The following is a 21,661-nucleotide window of genomic DNA, read 5'->3' as shown; positions in this document are numbered from 1 at the left end:
ATTTGCTGTGTTTATTAAGTTTTCAGTTAAATAGGTTTCTTTTTAAATTAAATGTGAAGGTTAACAAACTTTTCTACTCAGGAATAGAGTTGTCATACCTTCGCTACTACATACTTAATAAACTAGTTCAGTTCCATTGGTGACTCGCGAATTTGTTGTTGGTTTTGTTCAGATATGGCAATAGTGAACAAAGAAACGATAGTTTGCAGCGGCCAAGTTAAACAATTTATGCTTATTGGGCAGTGAACTGAAAGACATACCTCTAAATATTTTGTATTTATAAATTGATAAGAGGTAAGAACTGATTAAAGTGAATTAAACTAATTCGATTTGCGAAGAAATCGAAAATGAACTACCGAAACTCGCCATTTTCGTGCTCGCCGGTATCGTTGCATTCGCATTGTTCATCTCTAAGCAGCAGCTGCAAAAAGTCTCAAATATCAAATTAATTTCTCATTTGATTCGCCAAGTTTATGTGTAAGAGCTGTTCACTGAATTCCAGATTAGCGTCATGGAGGAACTACGAAAGCATTTGTCCAAGGTAAACGTGCCTTGCGGATCTGGAGCAGGCAGTTCCCCGATTTATAAGGACGAGTGCGTCTATTCCTACGATAATCCCGAGACTTCTACCGGGTTGTACGTGTGCCTGCACAGCTTTTTGGGCTTTGGAGAGGCGTATGTGCGTGAATATGCCGACAAGACTGGAAACCAGGTCTTCTTGCACATCCAAAGGGTGAAGATCCCCAAAGAAGGCGCCGATACGGAGGCAGAGTGCGATCCGGAGACGGAGGCTGGACCAGAACGAAAAATCACCCGCTTGGCCATCGGTGTGGAGGGTGGCTACAATGAATCGGACATGGCCAAGAAATTTGAGATCAAGGACACATACAGCATCGTCGTCGCTCCGCAGCTGGACAAAAAGCTTCCGTATCCCGATCCCGAGCTTCCAATGCGTGTCACACAGGCGGTGGAGGCGATCTTGGCCGCAGATTCCGCCATTGCCAAACTAGAGAAGGCCACTCTGATGGGTGAGTTGTGAGGATGAGTGCAAGCTGAAGAAATCATAACATTTTATACCCCCTTCCTGTCGCAGGTACTTGGGATGGAGAAGTGCGCCAGGCATCCAAATACGCGGAGAATCTGCAACAGCTAGACAATGGCAAGAAGATTCCACCAGCGGGTTGGCAATGCGAGAAGTGCGACCTGACCAACAACCTCTGGCTGAACTTGACCGATGGATCCATCATGTGCGGACGCAAATTCTTTGATGGAAGTGGTGGAAACGACCACGCTGTGGAACACTACCGTGTGACAGGCTACCCGCTGGCTGTAAAACTGGGTACCATCACCGCAGATGGCAAGTCGGATGTGTTCTCCTACCCGGAGGACGACATGGTACTCGATCCTTATTTGGAGCGTCATCTCTCCCACTTTGGCATTAACATGGCCGCTATGAAGAAGAGCGAGAAATCAATGGTGGAGCTGGAGTTGGATATTAATCAGCGCATTGGTGAATGGTCGGCGCTGACAGAGAGCGAGAGTGAGTTGACACCGCTCGCCGGCCCTGGGTACACTGGAATGCGAAACCTGGGCAACTCCTGTTACATCAACAGCGTGATGCAGGTACTCTTTGTCATCCCAGACTTCCAGCAGCGATACGTTGGCACCGGAGCCGAGCGCTATTTTAGAGAGTTCCCTAGTGACCCTGCCAACGACTTCGATATTCAAATGGCTAAACTGGGCAATGGTCTGCAGTCCGGCAAGTACAGCAGCATTGCAGAGAACACGCTTGACACTGATCACTCCACTGGAATCTCGCCAGCCATGTTCAAGAACATTGTGGGAAAGAATCACCCTGATTTCAGCACCAAACAACAGCAGGATGCCAACGATTTCTATCTGTATTTGCTTACCCTGCTGGACAGGAATTCGCGCAATCAAACCAATCCCGCAGATGCTTTAAAGTTTCTGCTAGAGGATCGAGTGGAGTGTCTTGCCAGCCGCAAGGTGAAATACAAGACACGCGAGGAATACAGCTTCCGGCTGCCTATTCCTCTGGATAAGGCGACCAATCTGGATGAAGTGCGAGAGTTCCAGGAACGGGAAAAAGCAGCCCGTGAGGCAGGACAACGGCTGGTAGACCGAGACATCGTCAGACACAAAGTTCCTTTGCAGGCCTGCCTAGAACGCTTCTTCGGCCCGGAGCTGATTGAGCAATTTTATTCCACTGCCATTGAGGGCAAGACGAATGCTAGAAAAGTCACTCGACTGGCTACCATGCCAGACTGTCTGATGATTCACCTGGGAAAGTTTACGCTGGGCGACGACTGGGTTCCCAAGAAGCTGGATGTATCCGTGGACATGCCGGATGAACTGGATTTGAGCACCTGGCGCTCGGCCGGTGGTTTGCAAGCTGGAGAGGAGGCTCTCCCCGAATCCGCAGCTGAACAAGTGACGTTCTCCTTTGACGAAGCGGTCATGTCTGAGCTTCTCACCATGGGATTCCCGCCCGAGGCCTGCAAGAGGGCCTGCTTCCACACGAAGAACAGTGGCCTAGAGGCAGCTTCCAACTGGCTAATGGAGCACATTGCTGACGAGGACATCTCAGAGCCATTTGTAGTACCAAACAATCGCATTGGAGATGGTGCGGCCAACCAGTTTGTGGCCAATCCTGAAAGCTTGGCCATGCTGATGAGCATGGGCTTCGATGAGCGCCAGGCGGTGGCCGCTTTGAAGGCTACCGATGGCAACGTGGAGCGAGCCACCGATTGGATTTTCTCACACGCTGACTCCATAGGCATTGACGAAGTTCCTCCTGTCTCGGATTCAGCAGCTTCTTCGGAACCCAATAAGAACAACTATCGCGATGGTGGCGGAAAATACAAGCTTGTGGCATTTATCTCGCACATGGGCACCTCCGCCCAGGTGGGACACTACGTCTGCCACATCCGCAAGAAGGGCGAGTGGGTAATCTACAACGACAGTAAGGTGGCCAAGTCGCAGAACCCGCCCAAGGACCTTGGGTACCTTTATCTTTACATGCGCGACCAGTAGCTAGCCCGATCTCAGTCCGATTCCAAACCGACCCGAAACCTAATATTAACCTCCCAGAAGAATGGAATTTAAAAATAAAATACATATGTATACATACAAAGAATTAATAAATTTCGTGGACTTAAAAGGGATAATACCGAAGATAACACGGCACAAAAATTAACTATAGTTATCGGCTCAATCCATGTCAAGAAAACTACTTCGTAATGCGATGAGATTCGAGAGAAATTCTGACGTGGCATTAAAATCATATATCCGTATCTTGTTAATGGGAATTAATAAATTGTAAATAATTTATAGAAATTACATTTAAAAAAGCTCTGAATATAATTCCAATGGTTGATTCATTTTATGTACATATGTATAAACATATGTAGAAACAATTGACCCTGATGACTAATTTTTGGAAGAAGCTAAAAATAATTGTTTAGAAGAATTCAAGATACATACATATGTACATGCAGTTAAACTGGAAATTTATTCAGTTTTCTTAGTAGTCGAAAATTTTGGTATTGAAACAAGCTCCTGCACAATGCCGTTTAAACGGTCTGCAAAGGCATGGAAGGAGAACTTCTGCTGCACTCGCTTGTGACCTTGGTCGCCCATCTTCAGCCGCAGCGGTTCTTCCCGGAAAAGCTGGTACATTGCTCCGCCGAAGCTCTTCTCTTGATTCTCGCACAGGAAGCCCGTTGATGTATTAACCACAGTTTCAGTGGGTCCACCGCTGTTTAATGCCACCACTGGCTTGGAGCAGTACATGCCCTCCAGCGGCACAATGCCAAAGTGCTCGTTTTCGGGGGTGTACAGCAGACAGTGAGCGGCGAAGAGCAGACGGCACTTCTCCTCGTCAGTGGGTGAACGTAGCAGGACGACATGATCCTGAAGCTTCAGTTTCTCCGTAAGCTGCTCCAGCTCGGCAAAGTGTTCGACGTTCTCCATGCAGCGGGTGTCGTAACCTCCGGCGATGATCAACCGACAGCGTTTGAAGTCCATTGTGGGAAGCATGTCGCCCAGGAGGCGCAAGGAATGTAAAGCCAAGGCGTGATTCTTCTTTCGCTCATAACGATTGATGTCCAGATAGATGAAGGCATTGCGTGGAACGCGCGGGTGAATAGGTTCATCTATTACAGCAGAACGCTGTTCAAGCTTTTTCTGCATCTGATCAAAGTACTGGGTGTGCAGAGAAGGATACAGCACATCCGGTACCGTGCTCAGTCGGCGGAAAGTGTCCTGAAAGACTCGAAGCGTGAACTTGGAGTTGACCAATACCTTATCCGCCAGTCCGATGGTGTGCTCCTCCAGCCAGTTAATGGGTAGGCGATAGAACCGCTTTAGCAGGCCCTCGCGGGCGCTGAGGAGCTGATCCGGAAAGTGACAGTAAAAGAGTACTCTTGGACGATGGCGGGCTAGTCGGAGAACCGGAATGCACACGGAGATCAGGTCACAAACAATCACATCTACCTTCTCCCGCTGGGGCATGAAGAAGCTGGCATAGATGGCAGCATAGAGCATGCGCAGATAAGCACAAATGGCATAGAATCTTCCGAAGAGTCTGCGTGGCAACCAGTCGCCCACAACCTGCACCGGAAAACTTCCGTCCGCCGTCTCCTTGAAGCAGTGCGTGCTGTCATGATGATTGGTGAGGAAGCTAACCTGGTGGCCCTGCTCCTTGAGAGCCAGTGCGGCATCTACCACCAGTCGCTCAGCACCTCCGATTCCCAAATCTGGGTGAAGGAATAGGACGCGAACCATGACTTAACTACTAATATTTAGTACAGGAATTTGGTAACTAAAAATATAAACTAGGATTATATCCTTTTGCTGACACTAGGGTCAAATTATTTGCATTCTCTCAAAGCCTTTGTTTTTATAAACTTTAAAATTGTTTTATTCTTCAGCTGACTTAGTAAAGTGTGACCGTGTCGTCATAGATGTTCTAAAAGGTTTCCAAAAGTATACCAAACCCCAACATTTTAATGTAAGCTATTTTTTAATCTAAAAAATAATGTTTATATATTTTTACAAATTGTTGTACTATTACTCACAAGAACAAGAATATTGTTCGAAATTATATGGTTATTTGTTTGTTCATTTCGTAAAAATTTAGTTGTTGGTACAACACAGTCATTTGTAAATTTGAATGTTATTGAAGGTTATAGGGCCTTAAGACCATTTGATAATCTTACATTTAAACATTACTTTTATAAATTGGATATCGTATTTTAAAGACACTACTTTTTAGAACAGAAAACCGCGGGCAGCGGCAACCCTAGAACACATGTTGACAGCGTTTCTTGGTGTTTTTTAGCCCCAAATCAACCTCGTTCTCGGCCCGTGTTTGCAACGAACGCATTAAATTTTCGTGGAACCACCGCATCCGGATCCTAGCCAGAATTTGTGCAGAGTGCAGCGCAGACCCAAGTGATCCCAGCCACATGAGGTCGTCGATGGCAATTAACCCATAGGCATGCGAGCCGCCTAAAACGCCGCCTCCTCCGCCGCCGTCATTGTTGATGTTCTTGTCGTCCAGGCGTCTCTTTACCACCAAATAGTAGTAAACTAATAATAATCGTGATTAAAGCGCTTTTAAACGAGTAAATCGGGTGTCCGCCGTGTTTGTGTGCCTCAATTAAGTGCCGTGTAGCGACTAAAAAACATCAAACACGCAGGCAAATTGATAGAAACAAATAATACAAGAAAAAAAAAAACACTAAAAGAAAAGCGTCCGGTGTTTCCATTACCATTCCCAAAGTCAACAAACGTACTGCGTCCTATATTCTATAGGTAACGGTAAAACTAAAGCCACGTAGCCGTAAAGTTGCCAGCGCCGCCGCCAAGATGCCTAAAATCCATGTGAAGAAGCCCCTGGCGGGATTGGTAATACGGAATCGAGCCCACAAGAGCAAGAGTGTCTTTACGGTGAGTATATTCACGGATTTTCGGACTCGCACTTTGGCGATATCTAACATTAAAGTGGTGGCCTTATCTCTAGAACGGAGTGAATCAGCAAACGGCGTGTGCTCGACACTCCAGCCGCGATTTGGGCATTAGTTTCAGACGTAATCGAGGTCTATCAAGCGATTCGGGTAATGGCAACGCCAGCACTGAAATGTTTACTCAGTTGGGACGGGGGTTTTCTCAGGGTATTATAGTATTTCGAAGTAGTCTTGAACTATAGTTATGCTTATAAAAAACGATGTTATACTGGAAATGCAATCGGTTAGGTGTTCCCTATGAACAGGGCTTGAACGTATCCATATGAAATAGGTTTGGAAGAAATGTAGTATTTCTTATCATCTTTCGCTCTATTTATGTATGCTTATAAGTAAGTGCCACTCGTATAAGCAGGGGTAGATTAAGTACCAGTATTAGAAATATGTGAATGCCTTTTCTTTAGGTTATATTTATGCTAATTGCACTTTAATTTGTTAAATATAATTAGATAGAATTTCTCATTTGGGAATAAACTTCACCCGGTTGTTACTCCTTTTTAAGTACCTATTCTTTAGCTACTTTCTCTTATCTACAAAGAACAAATTGGAGTCTATTCCATTTACTTCGTGTATAATACTTAATATTTTGAAATAGTTTTAAGCTCATTGTATTGATAAGAGAATCCATTCAGTCACGTAGTCTAGAATCCCATTGAATAACTCTATTTAATAATTTTCTTGAGCTCGTATATGCCTTAAATTATTTAAAGTTAATTTATATATGCATATTTAATTTGCCGACTCATCTTAATATAATTAAGTATTGTTGTATTTTGGTTTGAAATATTTTAAAATTCGTAATATTATGTATAAGCATTATTATTTTTGCCCGTGTATGTGTGAATAATGTACCCCACTGCTTTCAAATGTGGGACTTTACCATCACTAATGACTAAGCGTGCACGTAAAGCTGATATCCACTGTAGGGGGTGGTACATGAGGCAGACATCAGGCGATTTCCTCCGAGTAGCGATAATAGCGATAATATCACAAGGTTTTCCCCAAATCGGCATATTGCTTTAAAGCTCTGCACCGAAATCAAAGTGCAGTAAAGGCATAAAAATGTGATTGATAAGTGGGTACGTTCTCATGGTGACTCCACCTCATAAGCCCATATTGCTCCACTCCTCTCCAGCTCCAGTTTCATTTCCACTTTCATTTAAGTGTGTCACTGGCGATGGCGTAATCAATTCAACATCGGTGACCTCTCTCCACACACTGCCAGATGAACCACTTGTGGTTGACTTTCCATTTCGTAGAGAAGCTGTTCCGTGGGTTCTGGCCTTTCGCTTTCTGTTCTTCAAGTGCTTTTCGGGTTTCTGGTTTTATTTTTAGGGGGGCATTGAACTGCCTTTTGTTTACCAATCGTAGTTCTTACCTTTACCGCACTAATGATCGACCAAATCAGTGCGCGCGTGTAAATATTACATTAGTCACCTTTGCTTTCCACCCCCAAAATCTCCCTTTTGTAATGTCAGTAATTTCTGCTGTGAATTTAGTAGCAGCACAAGTGAGTGGATGTCTGAACTCCATATGACCCCATCCCATGTCCAACCCATTGCGAGTTGGTTATACTTAGTTTATTCCCGGCTAAAAGTTAATTAGCCGCTTATGGAAATGCTAAGTTGGTAGCCAGCATGCCGCCAAGCTCCCATTTCTATGCAACAGTTTTCGATTGGTTGGAAAGCCTACCACGCCTGCGCCGTGCTCTAATTTTCTTTCTCATTTCCTCCATTTGATTTCTTCATATTTTCACTGCGGTCTATTGGCTGGGGAATATAATTAAGGGTTGTGCCACGTGAATTTAATTTTTGGAGTTGTGTTATGACCTTGGCTAGCCACTAATTATACTGCACACGGCAGCCATTAGACCATATGCCTCCCATGAGATTTCATGCGAAAAAAAGTTTTTACATTTTCCTATGCTTTCTGGGAAATTGTATTTTAACTGTTAAGACAGGAATCTAATCTAAATCTATCAAAATAAAGTTACAAGTAGAATTGGGTATTTAGTTTAATTTTCTGAAATCTTTTATTAACATAAAATTGGTAACCTTTTTCATAAAGTAAAGTAACTAAAATGGTTCTCAGTGCACTAATTACCATTGCCAGGCAATTAAAAAATTTCCCTTCGACAAAGCATACTTTTACGTTTTTCTTTAAACTTTTTTTTGCGAATTTCCCTTGTAAAAATATTCCCCGAACAGAGCTTTTCGATGAGAGTCTGATAGAAAAGCTCCTTCATTCATAAAACACTGTGATAAGGCGCAGAAGCGAACAGGTGCCAATGACAAAAGTAAAACCACAGAATGAATTGCGAGGAGAGCATGGAAAATCCCTGTGAGCGAAAGCTTTTCTTCGGCGCACTCTCTCGGAAAATGCGAAGCCGGGAAAATGTGACATGCAACAACAGCAACAAGGCGAACCAACAACAAACAAACAAACAATGGCGAAAAGTCCAATGGTAATTGTTATGGGAAATTTTAAGCACGCGAGAAAGCAGGTTTATGGAGCAAATCTGCGACGAAAGTGAAAGAATCGAAAGTTATTAGGGGTTAGGGAAATTCATTCCTCTTAAAGTGGGTAACATTTTCTGCTCTCGTATGTATTTTATTATTTTATTTAATTAAGTTAAAATAAAAAGAAATCATTGGGATATATAATTTAAATAATTCATTCAAGTCTGTAAGCCTGTGTACATTCCTTAGAATAAATCATGAGTCCGCAGAGAGAGGCACTATCTGAAAATACCAAAAAGCTTTTCCACTTGCAAAGCTCGGGGGTCGCGTGTTTTTGTGAAAAACGCGAGGAAAAGTGCAAGCAAAAGAAAATGCCCAAGCAGACGCTTTTCCAGCTGAGTACGGCGCAGCGTGTGGAAAAGCGCACATCGAAGCGCACATTTTGTCGCGCTGTGTAGCAAACTATAAATTCACTAAACAATTTCCACGCGTTTTCTTTTCGTGTCGACTTTTGTTGTTAATTATATCCGAACGGTACCATGTGCAATTAAATCAAGCCTTGTATAAACAGCATAGAGAGAAAAACAGCCCAGGAAAATTCCGTGAAAAGTGTGTTTTTGTGCAAATTTAATGATTTAATGATTCAAAAGTGGAAAATTGAGAGAGACTGAACTTGAAATGCTTCCCAATTTGCTGACCCACTCAATTTGCTTTGCCACTCAGCTTTCCACCCACGGAAAACTCGGAAAACGTCCCGTTACGCAAAACTGTTACTTTCCCCCCCCTACCCAACACTCTTGTTGTTATTCTTGGTTCAATTATGCTTTTGTTCATGAGATCAGACTATAATATGTATCTCTAGTTTTTCTTCATGTTTTCTTTTTTGGCGCAGGAAAAACCAAATGTGTCGGAGAATTTTCCCCTTGGAAACTGAATTTCCTTCAGCCTCTCGTGTTACTGATTTCCTTTGTTCGTTGGCCGCCTGACGCACACAAAAACAAAAATGGAAACGAAAATGAAAATGAAAAGAGAAGAAAAGGAAAAGCCTCGGCTTTCCTTGAAGAAGGTCACTCGAACTAGGCGTCCTTACTCGCCCACTTTTCCGATCCTTTTAATTTCTTTTCCTTGACCAGTATGCTCCTGTTTAATGTTCTGAGAATTTCGCATAATTTCGTACGTATTTAGCGCTCGTAAAATGACTTTTTATGGCTGATGGTCTTCTGGTTCTAGGAGTTCTAGAGGTTCTCGTTTAATGTGTGCCCCATCAAATCCAAGATAATGCTCCCCGTAGTGCAACCAGCAATCAGATTTGCATTCTCTGTGGGTATAAGTATATTATATGGAATATATCTTGCTTAATATGCAATCATCCTCCACAGAAATCATCTCTTTGAATCACATAACCCACGTTTATTTGTCTAACCAAATTTGCTCGACAAACGAACAGAGTTCAATAAACCCTCGCCGCAAAATTTCCACCACACTTTTTATGTATTTGTTTTTTTTTTTGGTTCTTTTTGCTAGAAAAGCGAAAAGGAAAAAGTCTGCCACGCATAAATTTCCATTCTCTTCCTGCGGCTCCTGAATCAGGATTGAGTCCTGAAGCCAGGGCAAACATTTGCTCAGACGGGGGCTCGAATACCAATCAATTATGGCGAAACTTCGCCACATGAGTGGCGGCTCAAGTCTTATAAAATGCCGTTAGATAACACACTGCCATCCATAAATTATATTCCCAATTCCGAGGCTTTGTTTGCCTCTCCTCTTGAGGAACCTTTTGTCGGAGTTGAGGGGTCTATTGTCTCATAGACATGCCGCAGTGTCAACTGCAGTATGTCCTATACAATCTGAGATGATTCCTGTCGCAAATTTGGGTATATTTCATACTCCAATGGTTCGCTTAAAACTTTTTCACTTTACCTTAATGTTTAGGGATATGTCGACACATATTAAAAGAGTAATTTTATAAAGTTTTATTTAGGGAATTATGAAAGTTCACTTACTACTTTAAATTTTACGTTTTATGTGTCCCTTTTAAAGAAATTTCATGATGTTTTTAACTCTCTAGAGAATCCCTAGTTCTTAATACTATGTGACAGGAATTATCTAAGCAAAATAGTGTGACTAGTTGTGGGCTGTGGCGTTTTGGCCAAGTGCCAAGCCTCCGAGCCATCGCTTCCGTTGTCTCCTTATGCAAATTAACTGCACGACTTCCGCTGATGCAGTCCTGTCGTGTTGCAACCTTTATACAGTCTTTTTGCGGTTGTTGCTTCTTTTTTTTCGGATGGCCTGTTGTTGTGTCAACACTTTTTGGGCAACAGTTCAAGAATCATAAATTTATTAAAATTGCTTGTGTTCCGTGTTTGCCAGTCAGCCGTGCTTGGTGCATGCGGCCGTGCTTGGTGCGGCCTGCAAGGTCAGCCGGGTGCTCGGAATCGAATTTAGATTCAGATCGGGTTAGCTTTCGGCTTGTCGGATGGGTGGTGCCAGGGGTTCGGTTCTGTTGGGTGGGTGTGCATCATCGCCGCTAATCAATAAGAGACGCCATTTACTTGGTTTGACTTGGTCGCTTTTTTCCAACCATTTTGTGGTTCTGATGAAATCTGGGTGTTTTCGGATGGGATTGCCTTTGATTCCATGGTTTTGCTGAATGGGCGACAGCCAGCACTGCAATTTCCATTATCTTACTGCCGGAATCTGTGTGTAAACCCCCGAGCTAAATCAATATAAGGGTACACACATAAATCATTTGGTGTCCTGCGCCCGTTTTGATTATAGTTATGCCCTGAACTCGGTCAATATCTAAGTTGTTGAGTTGAACAATTCAGCTTATTAAAATCTGATAAGTTCATAAAAATAGAAAGGATATTTTTCATGAAAATATAAATTTAAAGAGTCGAATATGTACTATAACTGAATCATAATGCTGAAGCTTTGGCTGAAAACACCTTTTAAATGATTTAATGTTTTCGTTAAAACTTCGTTATAGTTCAACGAGCAAAACCGGATGTTTAGTGTTTCATCTGTTTCATATCAGGCAGCCTGATAACAGGGAACATTTTATATATCTTTGATAGAGAATTATTCACCTTCGAGGAATTTGCTGTGCAGAATAAATTCCAATTTATTATTTTTTCTCAATTTATATATAAACATTATTATTACAGATTTCCGGTAGCAAATCAATAGAATTGATTATTTTCATTCGATTTGCCAACCTAGAAAGCCAGTGAGCTCTCTAACTCATCTTTACCCCATCCTGGCATCCTTCCCATCCTGCTGGGCCCGAACCAATTTAGCCGCTGCAGCCGTCGCAGCTTGACACTTTCTGGCCACGTTGTTGACAAACTATTTTTAATATTGAAAGGCAGCAGGCAGCGTTTGCCCCACGAGAATGTATACAAACAGACAGCTGTGTGTGTGTGTGTGTTTGCTGGTAGGCTAATGTGAACGGGCACATTACGTATACGTAGTTGTATAGGAATACGTATCCGCAGCGTTGCACGCGCGCTGCAGGCTTTGAATTGAATATTTCAACAGCATCTGCTTTGGCAGTGACTCTTCTTTTCTCTTCTCTTCTCTTCTCTTCTCTTCTCTCTCAGCGCCTCCCTCCTCTTCCTATTGCTTTTCCGCTTTGCTCTTGCACTCACATGACCTTGGCGTTGGGAATGCTCTCCATTAGCCACCAGTCGTCAGCAAGTCCCTTTTTCATGTGGGCTGACATTTGGCATCAAACTTGGTGGAAGATGAAAGAGCATCGTTGGTCGATAGAGAAGTCCCCACATGCGCGTATTCAGTTTCACTTTATGGCAGCAAGAATTTTAAACAGTTCCGTTGAGGAATACTCGGAACTAAGAACTTACTCACTGTTTAAGACGAGCTTTTCCAACTATTCTATTGTTTTTGGTAGAGCATATTAAGTAAAGCTCATTAAGTTTAAAGTGTTTTATTTAATTGCTTTATTTAATCTTTTAGAAAAAAGTTTATCTTTCTTCGTTTTTAATTACTTCTTTGGGAAATGATTTATTATTATGCTACCCAAACTGAAGGAGTTTAATTTAAAAATCCCTCCCACACTTTTGAAGCAATAAACCCGGATAGGAAAAAGGTATAAAGGAAATTTCATAGAATTCTGCTCATTGTTTATTTTTTAATACCTCGCTTTTGGGGTGCTTAACTCTGCCAAAAGTGTCGCTGATTGATTTGTGTGCCGTCAGGCAAGCTGGAATATTTTTAATTAAAATTGCGACAGTCCTCGGTTCCTGGCAGAGTCCTCTGCTTAAGGTTCCAACCACCCACTCACGCGCGATAATCTTTGACTTTGGCAGGTTGCGTTGCGCACAGGAGAGGTGGAGAGGAGGGGAGAGCAGGATATTCCACTTTAAGGCGAAACTTCTGTGTTGCCAACTCGTCCTTGGTGGCTTGGGCTTTGGCCTACTTTTCAATAAGCCACAACAATGGAGTTGCCAGCTATTGGCCATTGTCTGGTGGTCTTGGTCTTATTGCGAAATCCAAAACGAAATCAAGAGCGCCACGTGCGCAAAACTTCTCTAGAGGAAGGGGTTGTGGCTCTACAGAAATATAATCTTAAAAATTTGAATAAAAGTGCTGATTTATAATATTTTTTATGCATTCTATTTTCCAGTCTTACACTTTGTTTTTGTTTGCTCTTGGAAATTCACAATAAATGTCAACAAAAACTTTTCCATAACAAAGTCATATATTTAAAGTGAATAGAGTAAATCGTAAAGTTTTTCAGAATTATTTTTCTCTGTGGGGTTAAATGCATTTTAATGGAGTTTAGATTGGGTCACGAATGGCGCTGGTCTGTGAATATTTGAACGGCCCATTGTGTGGCCCCCAACTTGACCTTGGCAACCTTTTCTTTATTTTTTTCATTTTGCATGTCCTGTGGGTAGACCCTTCATATGGAATTTTCCCCCATGACCGGCAAGATTAATTAGGAAAAAAACTAAATTCCCCACATTTGAGGGCACGTAATACCCGTCAGTCGTTAGCTCACATCCCATTTTAGCCGGTTTTTCAATTTGGCAGTGCCCAGCCCAGCGACTAACTGTTCGCTAGTCTCTTTTTTGTGACATTAATGAAAGGAAAACATGGAAATGTGTTTTCCAGCTTGTCTCTTGCCAAATCGTTACGCCATCGTGGACTTGTTGTCTGTTTTTCCATTTGTTTTTTTTTTTTTGTGTCCCCAAAACGGATGTCTGTCCGTCTATCCGTCCGGTTGTATTCCTTTCCTCCGGACTTCCCTCTTTTCCACTGCGCTTGCCTCTCCGCTCCTGTCAAGGTCGTTCCTAATGCCTTTTGATGCGACACATGTAGCCATGTGAATGGATTTCAACCCATCAGTGGGCAGCAGATCCTCCTGTTCATTCTCTCGATGATTGACTTGGCAGCTGGCGTTTCCTTCTCGGACAACAGGCTGTCCCGGCTGCAACAGGATTGCATTCCATTACCTCGTTCCTTTGTCCAGGCTAGGAAATTAAATTTGTGTTGTGAGTTCTCCGGCCTGCACTTGACCCGATTGCTGCTTCTCACGGACTGGCGGTCAGGTCACCATCACCATGATTTATGCACGGCGGCTGAGCTCAGTTCGGATCAGTTTAAATGGGTTTTATCCAACTAATTCCACGCACAGCGGTCGGCAGCCAACGGATGTTTATGCGCATAAAGTTTGCGAACTTGGTTGGGTTTATGGCAGTGTAAATTATATTCTGGTTTCACATTTTACAGATTATAATGGAAAAGAACGTAAAAAGAATGGCTTTTGCACTCATATTAATTTACATTCCTGGAAATAGTATTTTATAATCAAGATGAAATTAGGATTCTCCCTGTTACTAGACTTCACTTTTATAAAATGTTTTTTATATATAGAATTACCTTCATGTTGTTTATTCACCTCATTCGTTTTCCTTATTTGGTTGCTTATTCACATATTATTATGTTTACATGCTATTAAGCTTGTGTCCCGAGAACAACCTCGCCTCATCTTTTTCGGTCCCGTCATCTGGAATTTTGTTAGGCCAACACAAGTAGTCGGAGCATAATTGCCGAGAGTCAGATAACAATCAATTTTATGTGGTTGGGCAGCAAAAACATTTCCATTGTACCGGAGGCCGCTTCTCATTTGCTTTTGGCGAGAAACTTTCATCATCGTTGTCAAGCTCATCTATTTGATATGTGCGACAATTACTTTTGGGCTTTTTATTATGGCTACCCGTAGCACCATGTGGACTCCTCGCTTACGTGAGGGGTATTTTCGTTGGTTTTGGTTAATAGAATTATCCATTTTACAAACATCCGAAACTTTTTTATCGGTAGATAATGGCGATAAAAACGTGTTGCTAGAATTAGTGTTCGATTTCTGAATACCCTAGTTATTTGGTAATAAAAAGTGCAGTCCATAAAGGTTTTAAGTTTCTTTATTACGAGGATTAAAATGTGTTTTTAGAGAATTTTTACCCATTTCATCATAAATCTTAGGACTGATTTGAATAAGGATTCATTTTATTATTCACTCTTTTTTTCAAAAAATCTATATTTTTGCGGACTAGTTGACTAAGTAAAAATATAAAAGATTCATAATTTTCATTCGTTACTCTTATCGAGTGACTCTTATTGCTGTGACTCTTTCCAAATAAGCTCCACAGCAGGTGTACATGTGTTTCTCTCGGTTTATGTGTGCTCTGTCGAGCTTCCGCTCACTGGAGAACTGGGGGAGAAGTAGAGAACTGGCAGTGAGAGCTGGAGAACCGAGTCCCCTCAAACGATCCATTTAGTGAGTCGCGGACATCGAAACGGAGCAGACGTCGCTGTTTTTTTTTTTTTTTGGGGGAAACAATCGAGATATCGTCAGCGTCAGAGTTGGAGATGTTTTTGATTCACATGTTTGTCAAAATTCTAAGTGACTTTTTTTCGGGTGTTGGTTTAATTAAAATTTTAACGATCGATATTGCCGCGCATTGTAAGAATTGCTGGGGGCTGACTTGAGTTCTGAGATCCAAAAGTCATTGTCGGGTATGTGTGTTTAATCCTCGCAACATTTGCAGACCGGACACATCGAAACAAAAACACATAAATCTCTACCCAACTGACATTGTCGGAAAATTGCTGTGAATCGCCAGGCAGCCCCGATATTGAACTTGATTTTCCATTTATTTCACTTTGATATGCTGCGATTTAAATCGCTTCGTTTGCTCGTTTGCTAATGTTGATCGATCCATTTTCGAGCTGCGATTTGCACCAGGGTGCTAAAATCGCCACAAAGCAATGGGATTAAGTGCGGGGCCAAATTGGCTTTTAGCGCGATCTTTAATAATCTGGGCCAAGCAAATATGTGGATAACACACTCAGATTGAACTTAAAGCATACTTTGCGGCGTCTCTAAGGATTAGTTACGATTTATAATTAAATACAAAAAACTTAAATTTAAACTTCTTCATGACTCACTTATAAATAGTATTTCGGTTTAATCATTTCGATTATCACAAAGAACATGAGTGTTTAACCTAAGATAATTATTTACCAGTGAGGTTCTACTGTCTGATAGACACCTGATCTCCTTAGAGAACTTCCTCTGTGGACAGCTGAAAGCAAATCGCGAATTTCGAGTGAAATCAAATGAGTAAGCGACAATCGGTTGGCCAACTTTAATTGCAGCTAGAAAAGTGCCTCAGCCTCAAAGTGAACAGTTCGGTAGCGGAAACATCGTGTTTAAGCCAAACAAATGATAAGATAGACCTCGCTTCGATCGCCGCAGAAACCGTGAAGATAAGCGGAGTGCAGAGAAGTGAACCGGATCGCATCCCGAAATCATTAAACAGCACCTACAACCGTTCACCCCATATGTTCGTGGACCCGTGGCAATGGAAATTAGTGTGATACGAGAGCCCAGAGAAGCATCAAATACCAATAGGGAGACACGCAGCTAGAGCGGCGGATTACAAGACCATGCGCAGTGGGCGAAACTATGACCAGCGGCAAAGCGAGACGCTGGAGAGCAGCTTTGAGCTGGAGGAGCCCGAGGATTTCGAGCAGGATTCCGAAGTGGAACAGGTCAATTCAGCAGCAAGCAAAAGGAAACCGGCGGCGAGGGAGGAACGTGATCGAGAGCGGCAGGAGTCGGGCGAACAGACAGACACATTGAGTACCCATAGCAGCAGTTCCACTCCGACAACGGCGGATGTGGCCGATGTTGAGACTATCAGCTCCCTGCCCCTCTCTCCTCCCGCTTTTGGCGGTCGTGGCAGTCAGCTAGTCAAGCGCCACTCACCCTTGAAGGATCAACAGCAGGCGGATAGCAGCTCTAGCTCCAGCTCTAGTCAGCAGCCCGATCTGGATGATGTGCCCACGGTAAGTGGGTGCGATCAGGGGCACAACTCCCTCTCTAATGCCGCCACATCCTCCTCCTCCTCTTCCACGACTCCGCAGACATCGCGATATGCAGCTGCAGCGGCACATCCCAGTGCAGCCTTTGCAGAAACGGCGGTCGTATCGACCTCAGGATCGAGCAGGGCATGTGGCGGAAGCGCAGGTGCCGCCCACAGGAGGACACATTCGGCCGCCTCATACATCTCGATGAGATCACAGGGTGCCAACTCTGACGCGCCACCAGAACGACCCAAGCGTAACCGCTTCTTCGAGTGGCTGCGGGTTGTCTGCAACTTCTGCTGCTGCAAGGTATTTTATAAAAAAACTGGGAATCTTACATAAGATCTAAAATTCTTGATAAGTTTGCCGATTTTTTAGTTAAGTTTTACAGAAATATATTTTTAATAGGGCTTGGTTTATGGTTAAACATATTTATCTCTAATCAAATTACTTTTTTGTCGTTGGGTCTTTTCCATAATAATCTGATAAGGTTTACCACATGTAAGATAAACAGTCGCTTTACATGAATTTATCTAAGAGATATCACCTATCTTAAACCTTGTAGCATAAAATATGATAGGATCATAGAAAATAGAGATTATTTGGTTTTAAAATTTTACTTAATATTGCAATTATAGAATAAGTTAAAGAATATAATAATATACTATAATAAAATAGTTAGAAAAAAGAAAACATAGGATTGATCCGCTTATCAACTAAGGTTTCCAGTTAATTTAACATAGAAAATAATGATTCACGGAACTCATTAGATGTCGTTGTTATCAATAAAAGTTTATAGTTAATTAGCTGTAGTAAATAATAATTAATATAACTCATTAGAAGTCGCATTTAACCCTATAGGATCTTCTATTAGTCGGTCATTTTTACTCTGTTCAATAATACATTATAAATCTAAGGCAAATATGAAAAGAACAAATATTTTTAAGTAATTAAGAAACTGTTTCTAGCTTTTCAAGGAAGTTTAAAATTAGCTCCGTATCACAGTACTTAGTTTGATAGATTTAATATTGAATGCTTGTCATTTTTGATATTTTATGATCAGCATAAAAGCTTTTTGATTAGTTTAAAAAGGTTCCTGCATTCGTTCGGGTTTCGTCTTCTATTTATTGATGAGCGGCAAAAAACAAATCAGTTGGCGGCATTCCGAATCCATCGGAGCCTCCTCGGGTGACATTGGGGCAGTTAACGAGCTCAAACAATTTCGCATTTAGTACAATTTATTTTTAGCTGACTCGGGACTCAAATGTTTACAAATAAAGGCAGCCACCAATTGGCTGGGGCCTCAAAGGGTTAACGCGGCATTGTCGTCGCCTTATCAACTGATTGGGTGTTCATAACGATGACGCACTCGTTTGGGTGCGTCGCCTCCGTCCGTGCGCCAGTGCATCCTGCAATTATGCCAATTGGCAGCGGGCACGACTCTTTACTTAGCTGATATCTATCTGTATCGCATATACATTTGTATTATTGCTAATAAGGGGTCTAATTTAATCCACAGAGTTCCGGAATTGGGGAGCCGAGTGTTCATCATGCGCTGGTTGTGATATTTCTAGAGTTCTTCGCCTGGGGTCTGCTAACCATGCCTATAATATCGGTGAGTTCTGGATAGCTTTATAATCTCTTATATTTTCTTACCTTCTGTATTTCTCCCTTAAAGACCCTCAACCAGACGTTCCCGGATCACACATTCCTCATGAACGGCCTAGTCATGGGCATTAAGGGGATCTTGTCGTTCCTGTCGGCGCCCCTGATCGGCGCCCTTTCGGATATCTGGGGCCGAAAGTTTTTCCTATTAGTCACAGTATTTTTCACCTGCCTGCCCATACCGCTGATGTCCATCAATACGTGGTGGTTCTTTGCCATGATCTCAATAAGCGGCGCCTTCGCCGTCACCTTCTCGGTGGTGTTTGCCTATGTTGCGGACGTCACCACGCCGGAAGAGCGTTCTAAGGCCTATGGACTGGCATCGGCCACATTTGCCGCTAGCCTGGTCATCTCGCCGGCTCTGGGCAATGCCCTGATGGAGATGTATGGCGACACGCTGGTCGTGGCCCTCTCCACGGCCATTGCGCTTTTGGATGTCTTCTTCATCCTGGTGGCTGTGCCGGAGAGTCTATCGGAGAAGATGCGGCCTGCCTCGTGGGGGGCGCCAATTAGCTGGGAACAGGCGGATCCTTTTCTGGTAAGGAAGCTATGGTTTCTAAAGTGTGAAACTGGAATTTTAAGACTCGAGTCTTTTTTAGGCTTTGCGCAAAGTGGGCACCGACAAAACCGTGCTGATGCTGTGCCTCACTGTGCTGTTATCCTATCTGCCCGAGGCCGGAGAGTATTCCTGCATGTTTGTCTATCTCAAGCTGAAGATGGGCTTCAACTACGTGGAGGTCTCGGTGTTCATAGCTATAGTAGGCATTCTCAGCATTACGGTACAAGTAACCCTGGGCTCCTTCATGCAGTGAGTTTCAATCTATCCATTTTTACCAATTGGTGTTTAACGACTTATATCTTCGTCAGAGTGTTCGGGGCCAAGCGCACGATCATTATGGGCCTAGCCCTAGAGATCGTGCAGCTGCTGTGGTACGGCTTTGGCAGTCAGAAGTGGTGAGTGGTCATCTTATTTCTCTAATACGAGGGCTAGCTAAATAATATAATATGTATGGTGTAGGATGATGTGGTCGGCTGGGGTTGTGGCAGCCTTGGGCTCTATTACGTATCCCGCCATCAGCGCTTTCGTATCCCTCTATGCGGCTCCTGAGAGTCAGGGTAAGTTTCCATATTTTACTATTCTTTTAAACATATCCTTGCTAAATCAAATTTAAATATTTCAGGCGCTGTCCAGGGCATGATCACGGGCATGAGGGGTCTGTGCAATGGCCTAGGGCCAGCGGTGTTTGGCGTGGTCTTCTACCTGTTCAACGTGGACCTGAACGACGATCATGACTCGCACGCGAAGAGCAGTGGCAGCAGGGCGACGAACGTGGAGAAGATCTCTCAGCATGTGCCGGGTCCGCCCTTCGTGTTTGGCGCCTTGTGCGTCTTCTGTGCCATAATAGTGGCGGCGTTCATTCCGGAGGGACAGACTTCCACTTTGGAAAAGAAACGTAAGAGTACAGAGTCGTCAAGTCATATAATCATATAGTATACCCTCCATCAATCCACCTATCATCCCAGGGCAAAATGGGCCAGTTGCAACTTAGTCATGATCATGAATAAAATTCCAAGTGCTGTGAACACAGTGATGACTTTCGTTCCGATCTTTCGCAGGTGCCTCGCTCGACGTGCAGTACGAGATTGAGACGGGCCACAAGGCGCCCAGTTCCCTGGCGCCGCTCATCCGTTCCGACTCGCTGGCGCAGCTGTAGTGCGCTCCATCGCCGGCGTCCTATCCACACAACTTGAACCCAGCTGGTGGCTATAGATACGTATAAGCAGTGTTAAGGAGTTAAGGATTTTGTAACTGTAACAAATGCTGTAACTAGTTTGGCTTTAGTTTCCGAGTCTATTAGGTGCATATATATCGCAGATCAGGCCGAGATGATGTTAATGTTTTCGTGGTTAGATCTTCTTTTTTTATCATAGTTTCCGTTAAGTGCACCACACCACCAATCACCTCAGCCCAATTATATTTCGTAACTAATTTATTATTGCTTAAGTAACGTAGTCACATATTGGATTGGCCCGTGCCCGTGCTTGCCGCTTTTCCGGCTTCTGGCTTTCGTTTTCTTTTGCTTTAGCGACTGTTAGTTCTCTTCGGGTTGGGATTACATCACAGCAGACACAGGTGTTAGAGCTAAAATTGTTTTGCAACAACAACAACAAAATAACTGCCAAATAAAAAACAAAGTAAGTGTAATTCAAAATCTTCGGATAAAAATGCGTAAATTCAGCACAGCACAATGCACACACACAGTTCGGGATCCTGAATATCGATCGCATTTCATGTTGGGCTTAACACACATTTCTGTTTTTCCCAAAAGCCGTTTAGTTACACCAATTAAGAAGAGGAAAATCCAAATAAACTGAATACTAAGCTTTACTTTGAAAATTGTAGTGATTTAAAGTCTAAACTCTAAAAAACAAAAACGAATTGAAAATTATAATGAATCGGGTCACAAACTAGGCGACTTTAACCGAAAACCTTAAGGTATATACACGATAAATATGTATATACGATATATATAGAGAGATATATGTATGGGTACTGACACAAAAATCGAAATGTTTTTAATTTAGCCGAATGCGAAGTTAGCGCCTCCGATCATGTGCAACGCTGTAGTTTTTATTTTGATAAAGCAAGATAATGCAGAGCCTTTAATGAAGTCAATGCTTGAACGTACATATAGGGAGCACACACGTGCATGTGTATGTATAGTACTATAGATATGAAAGTTATATTTTTCGAAGTTGCTACAACCGTGTAAAGTTTCCCCACTCGCTCCTCCTCCCACAAATAAAATCAAAGAAAAACTCGCAGACGTAGGACGTTTACATACACATCCACCCGTGTGAGCAGAGGTAAGGTCAATGGAGTAGCGCCCCCTTAAAAAAGAAATAGGGGGACTGCGAGAGACAGTATACTAGAAAACTGAACCCAAATTTTGATTGTAAATGATTTAACGTGTAATTTAGTGTTTTAAACGAAACCAAAATAAAACAAAATTGTTTAATGAAACGCTAGTACAATGAACTCAAGACTCATTTATGATAAAGCTTATAAAGTAAGTATTTAACAAAGCTCCTGCT

General features: G+C 42.7%; 3 protein-coding genes across 5 annotated transcripts; 2 read left to right on the top strand and 1 right to left on the bottom strand.

Moving 5' to 3' along the window:
- Positions 1-5: 5 nt before the first annotated feature.
- LOC108107740 (ubiquitin carboxyl-terminal hydrolase 5) lies at positions 6-3,384 on the top strand. Its single transcript, XM_017215399.1, has 3 exons — positions 6-294; positions 503-1,028; positions 1,094-3,384. The coding sequence occupies exons 2-3, from the start codon at positions 512-514 to the stop codon at positions 3,052-3,054; spliced, it is 2,478 nt and encodes an 825-aa protein (XP_017070888.1). The 5' UTR covers positions 6-294; positions 503-511; the 3' UTR covers positions 3,055-3,384.
- Positions 3,385-3,509: 125 nt separating this feature from the next.
- Positions 3,510-5,000, bottom strand: LOC108107743 (alpha-1,3/1,6-mannosyltransferase ALG2). Its single transcript, XM_017215405.2, has one exon. The coding sequence runs from the start codon at positions 4,804-4,806 to the stop codon at positions 3,532-3,534; it is 1,275 nt and encodes a 424-aa protein (XP_017070894.1). The 5' UTR covers positions 4,807-5,000; the 3' UTR covers positions 3,510-3,531.
- Positions 5,001-5,450: 450 nt separating this feature from the next.
- On the top strand, positions 5,451-21,595 carry LOC108107741 (hippocampus abundant transcript 1 protein). 3 transcript variants are annotated; one of them, XM_017215402.2, is made up of 9 exons: positions 15,095-16,882; positions 16,961-17,209; positions 18,420-18,515; positions 18,579-19,103; positions 19,165-19,373; positions 19,433-19,519; positions 19,584-19,681; positions 19,747-20,019; positions 20,183-21,595. In XM_017215402.2, the coding sequence occupies exons 1-9, from the start codon at positions 16,481-16,483 to the stop codon at positions 20,278-20,280; spliced, it is 2,037 nt and encodes a 678-aa protein (XP_017070891.1). In that variant the 5' UTR covers positions 15,095-16,480; the 3' UTR covers positions 20,281-21,595. The 3 variants fall into 3 exon arrangements, with proteins under 3 accessions (XP_017070892.1, XP_017070890.1, XP_017070891.1); XM_017215403.2 differs by lacking the exons at positions 15,095-16,882; positions 16,961-17,209 and adding an exon at positions 5,451-5,973; XM_017215401.2 differs by having other exon boundaries at positions 15,092-17,209.
- Positions 21,596-21,661: the final 66 nt, after the last annotated feature.

The sequence above is a fragment of the Drosophila eugracilis genome, unplaced genomic scaffold (genome assembly GCF_018153835.1).
Source record: "Drosophila eugracilis isolate 14026-0451.02 unplaced genomic scaffold, ASM1815383v1 contig_2088, whole genome shotgun sequence".
In the NCBI taxonomy this organism is placed as follows: Eukaryota; Metazoa; Arthropoda; class Insecta; order Diptera; family Drosophilidae; genus Drosophila; species Drosophila eugracilis.
The sequence above is the reverse complement of the archived record's forward strand: the minus strand, read 5'-3'. Positions and strand labels throughout refer to the sequence as shown.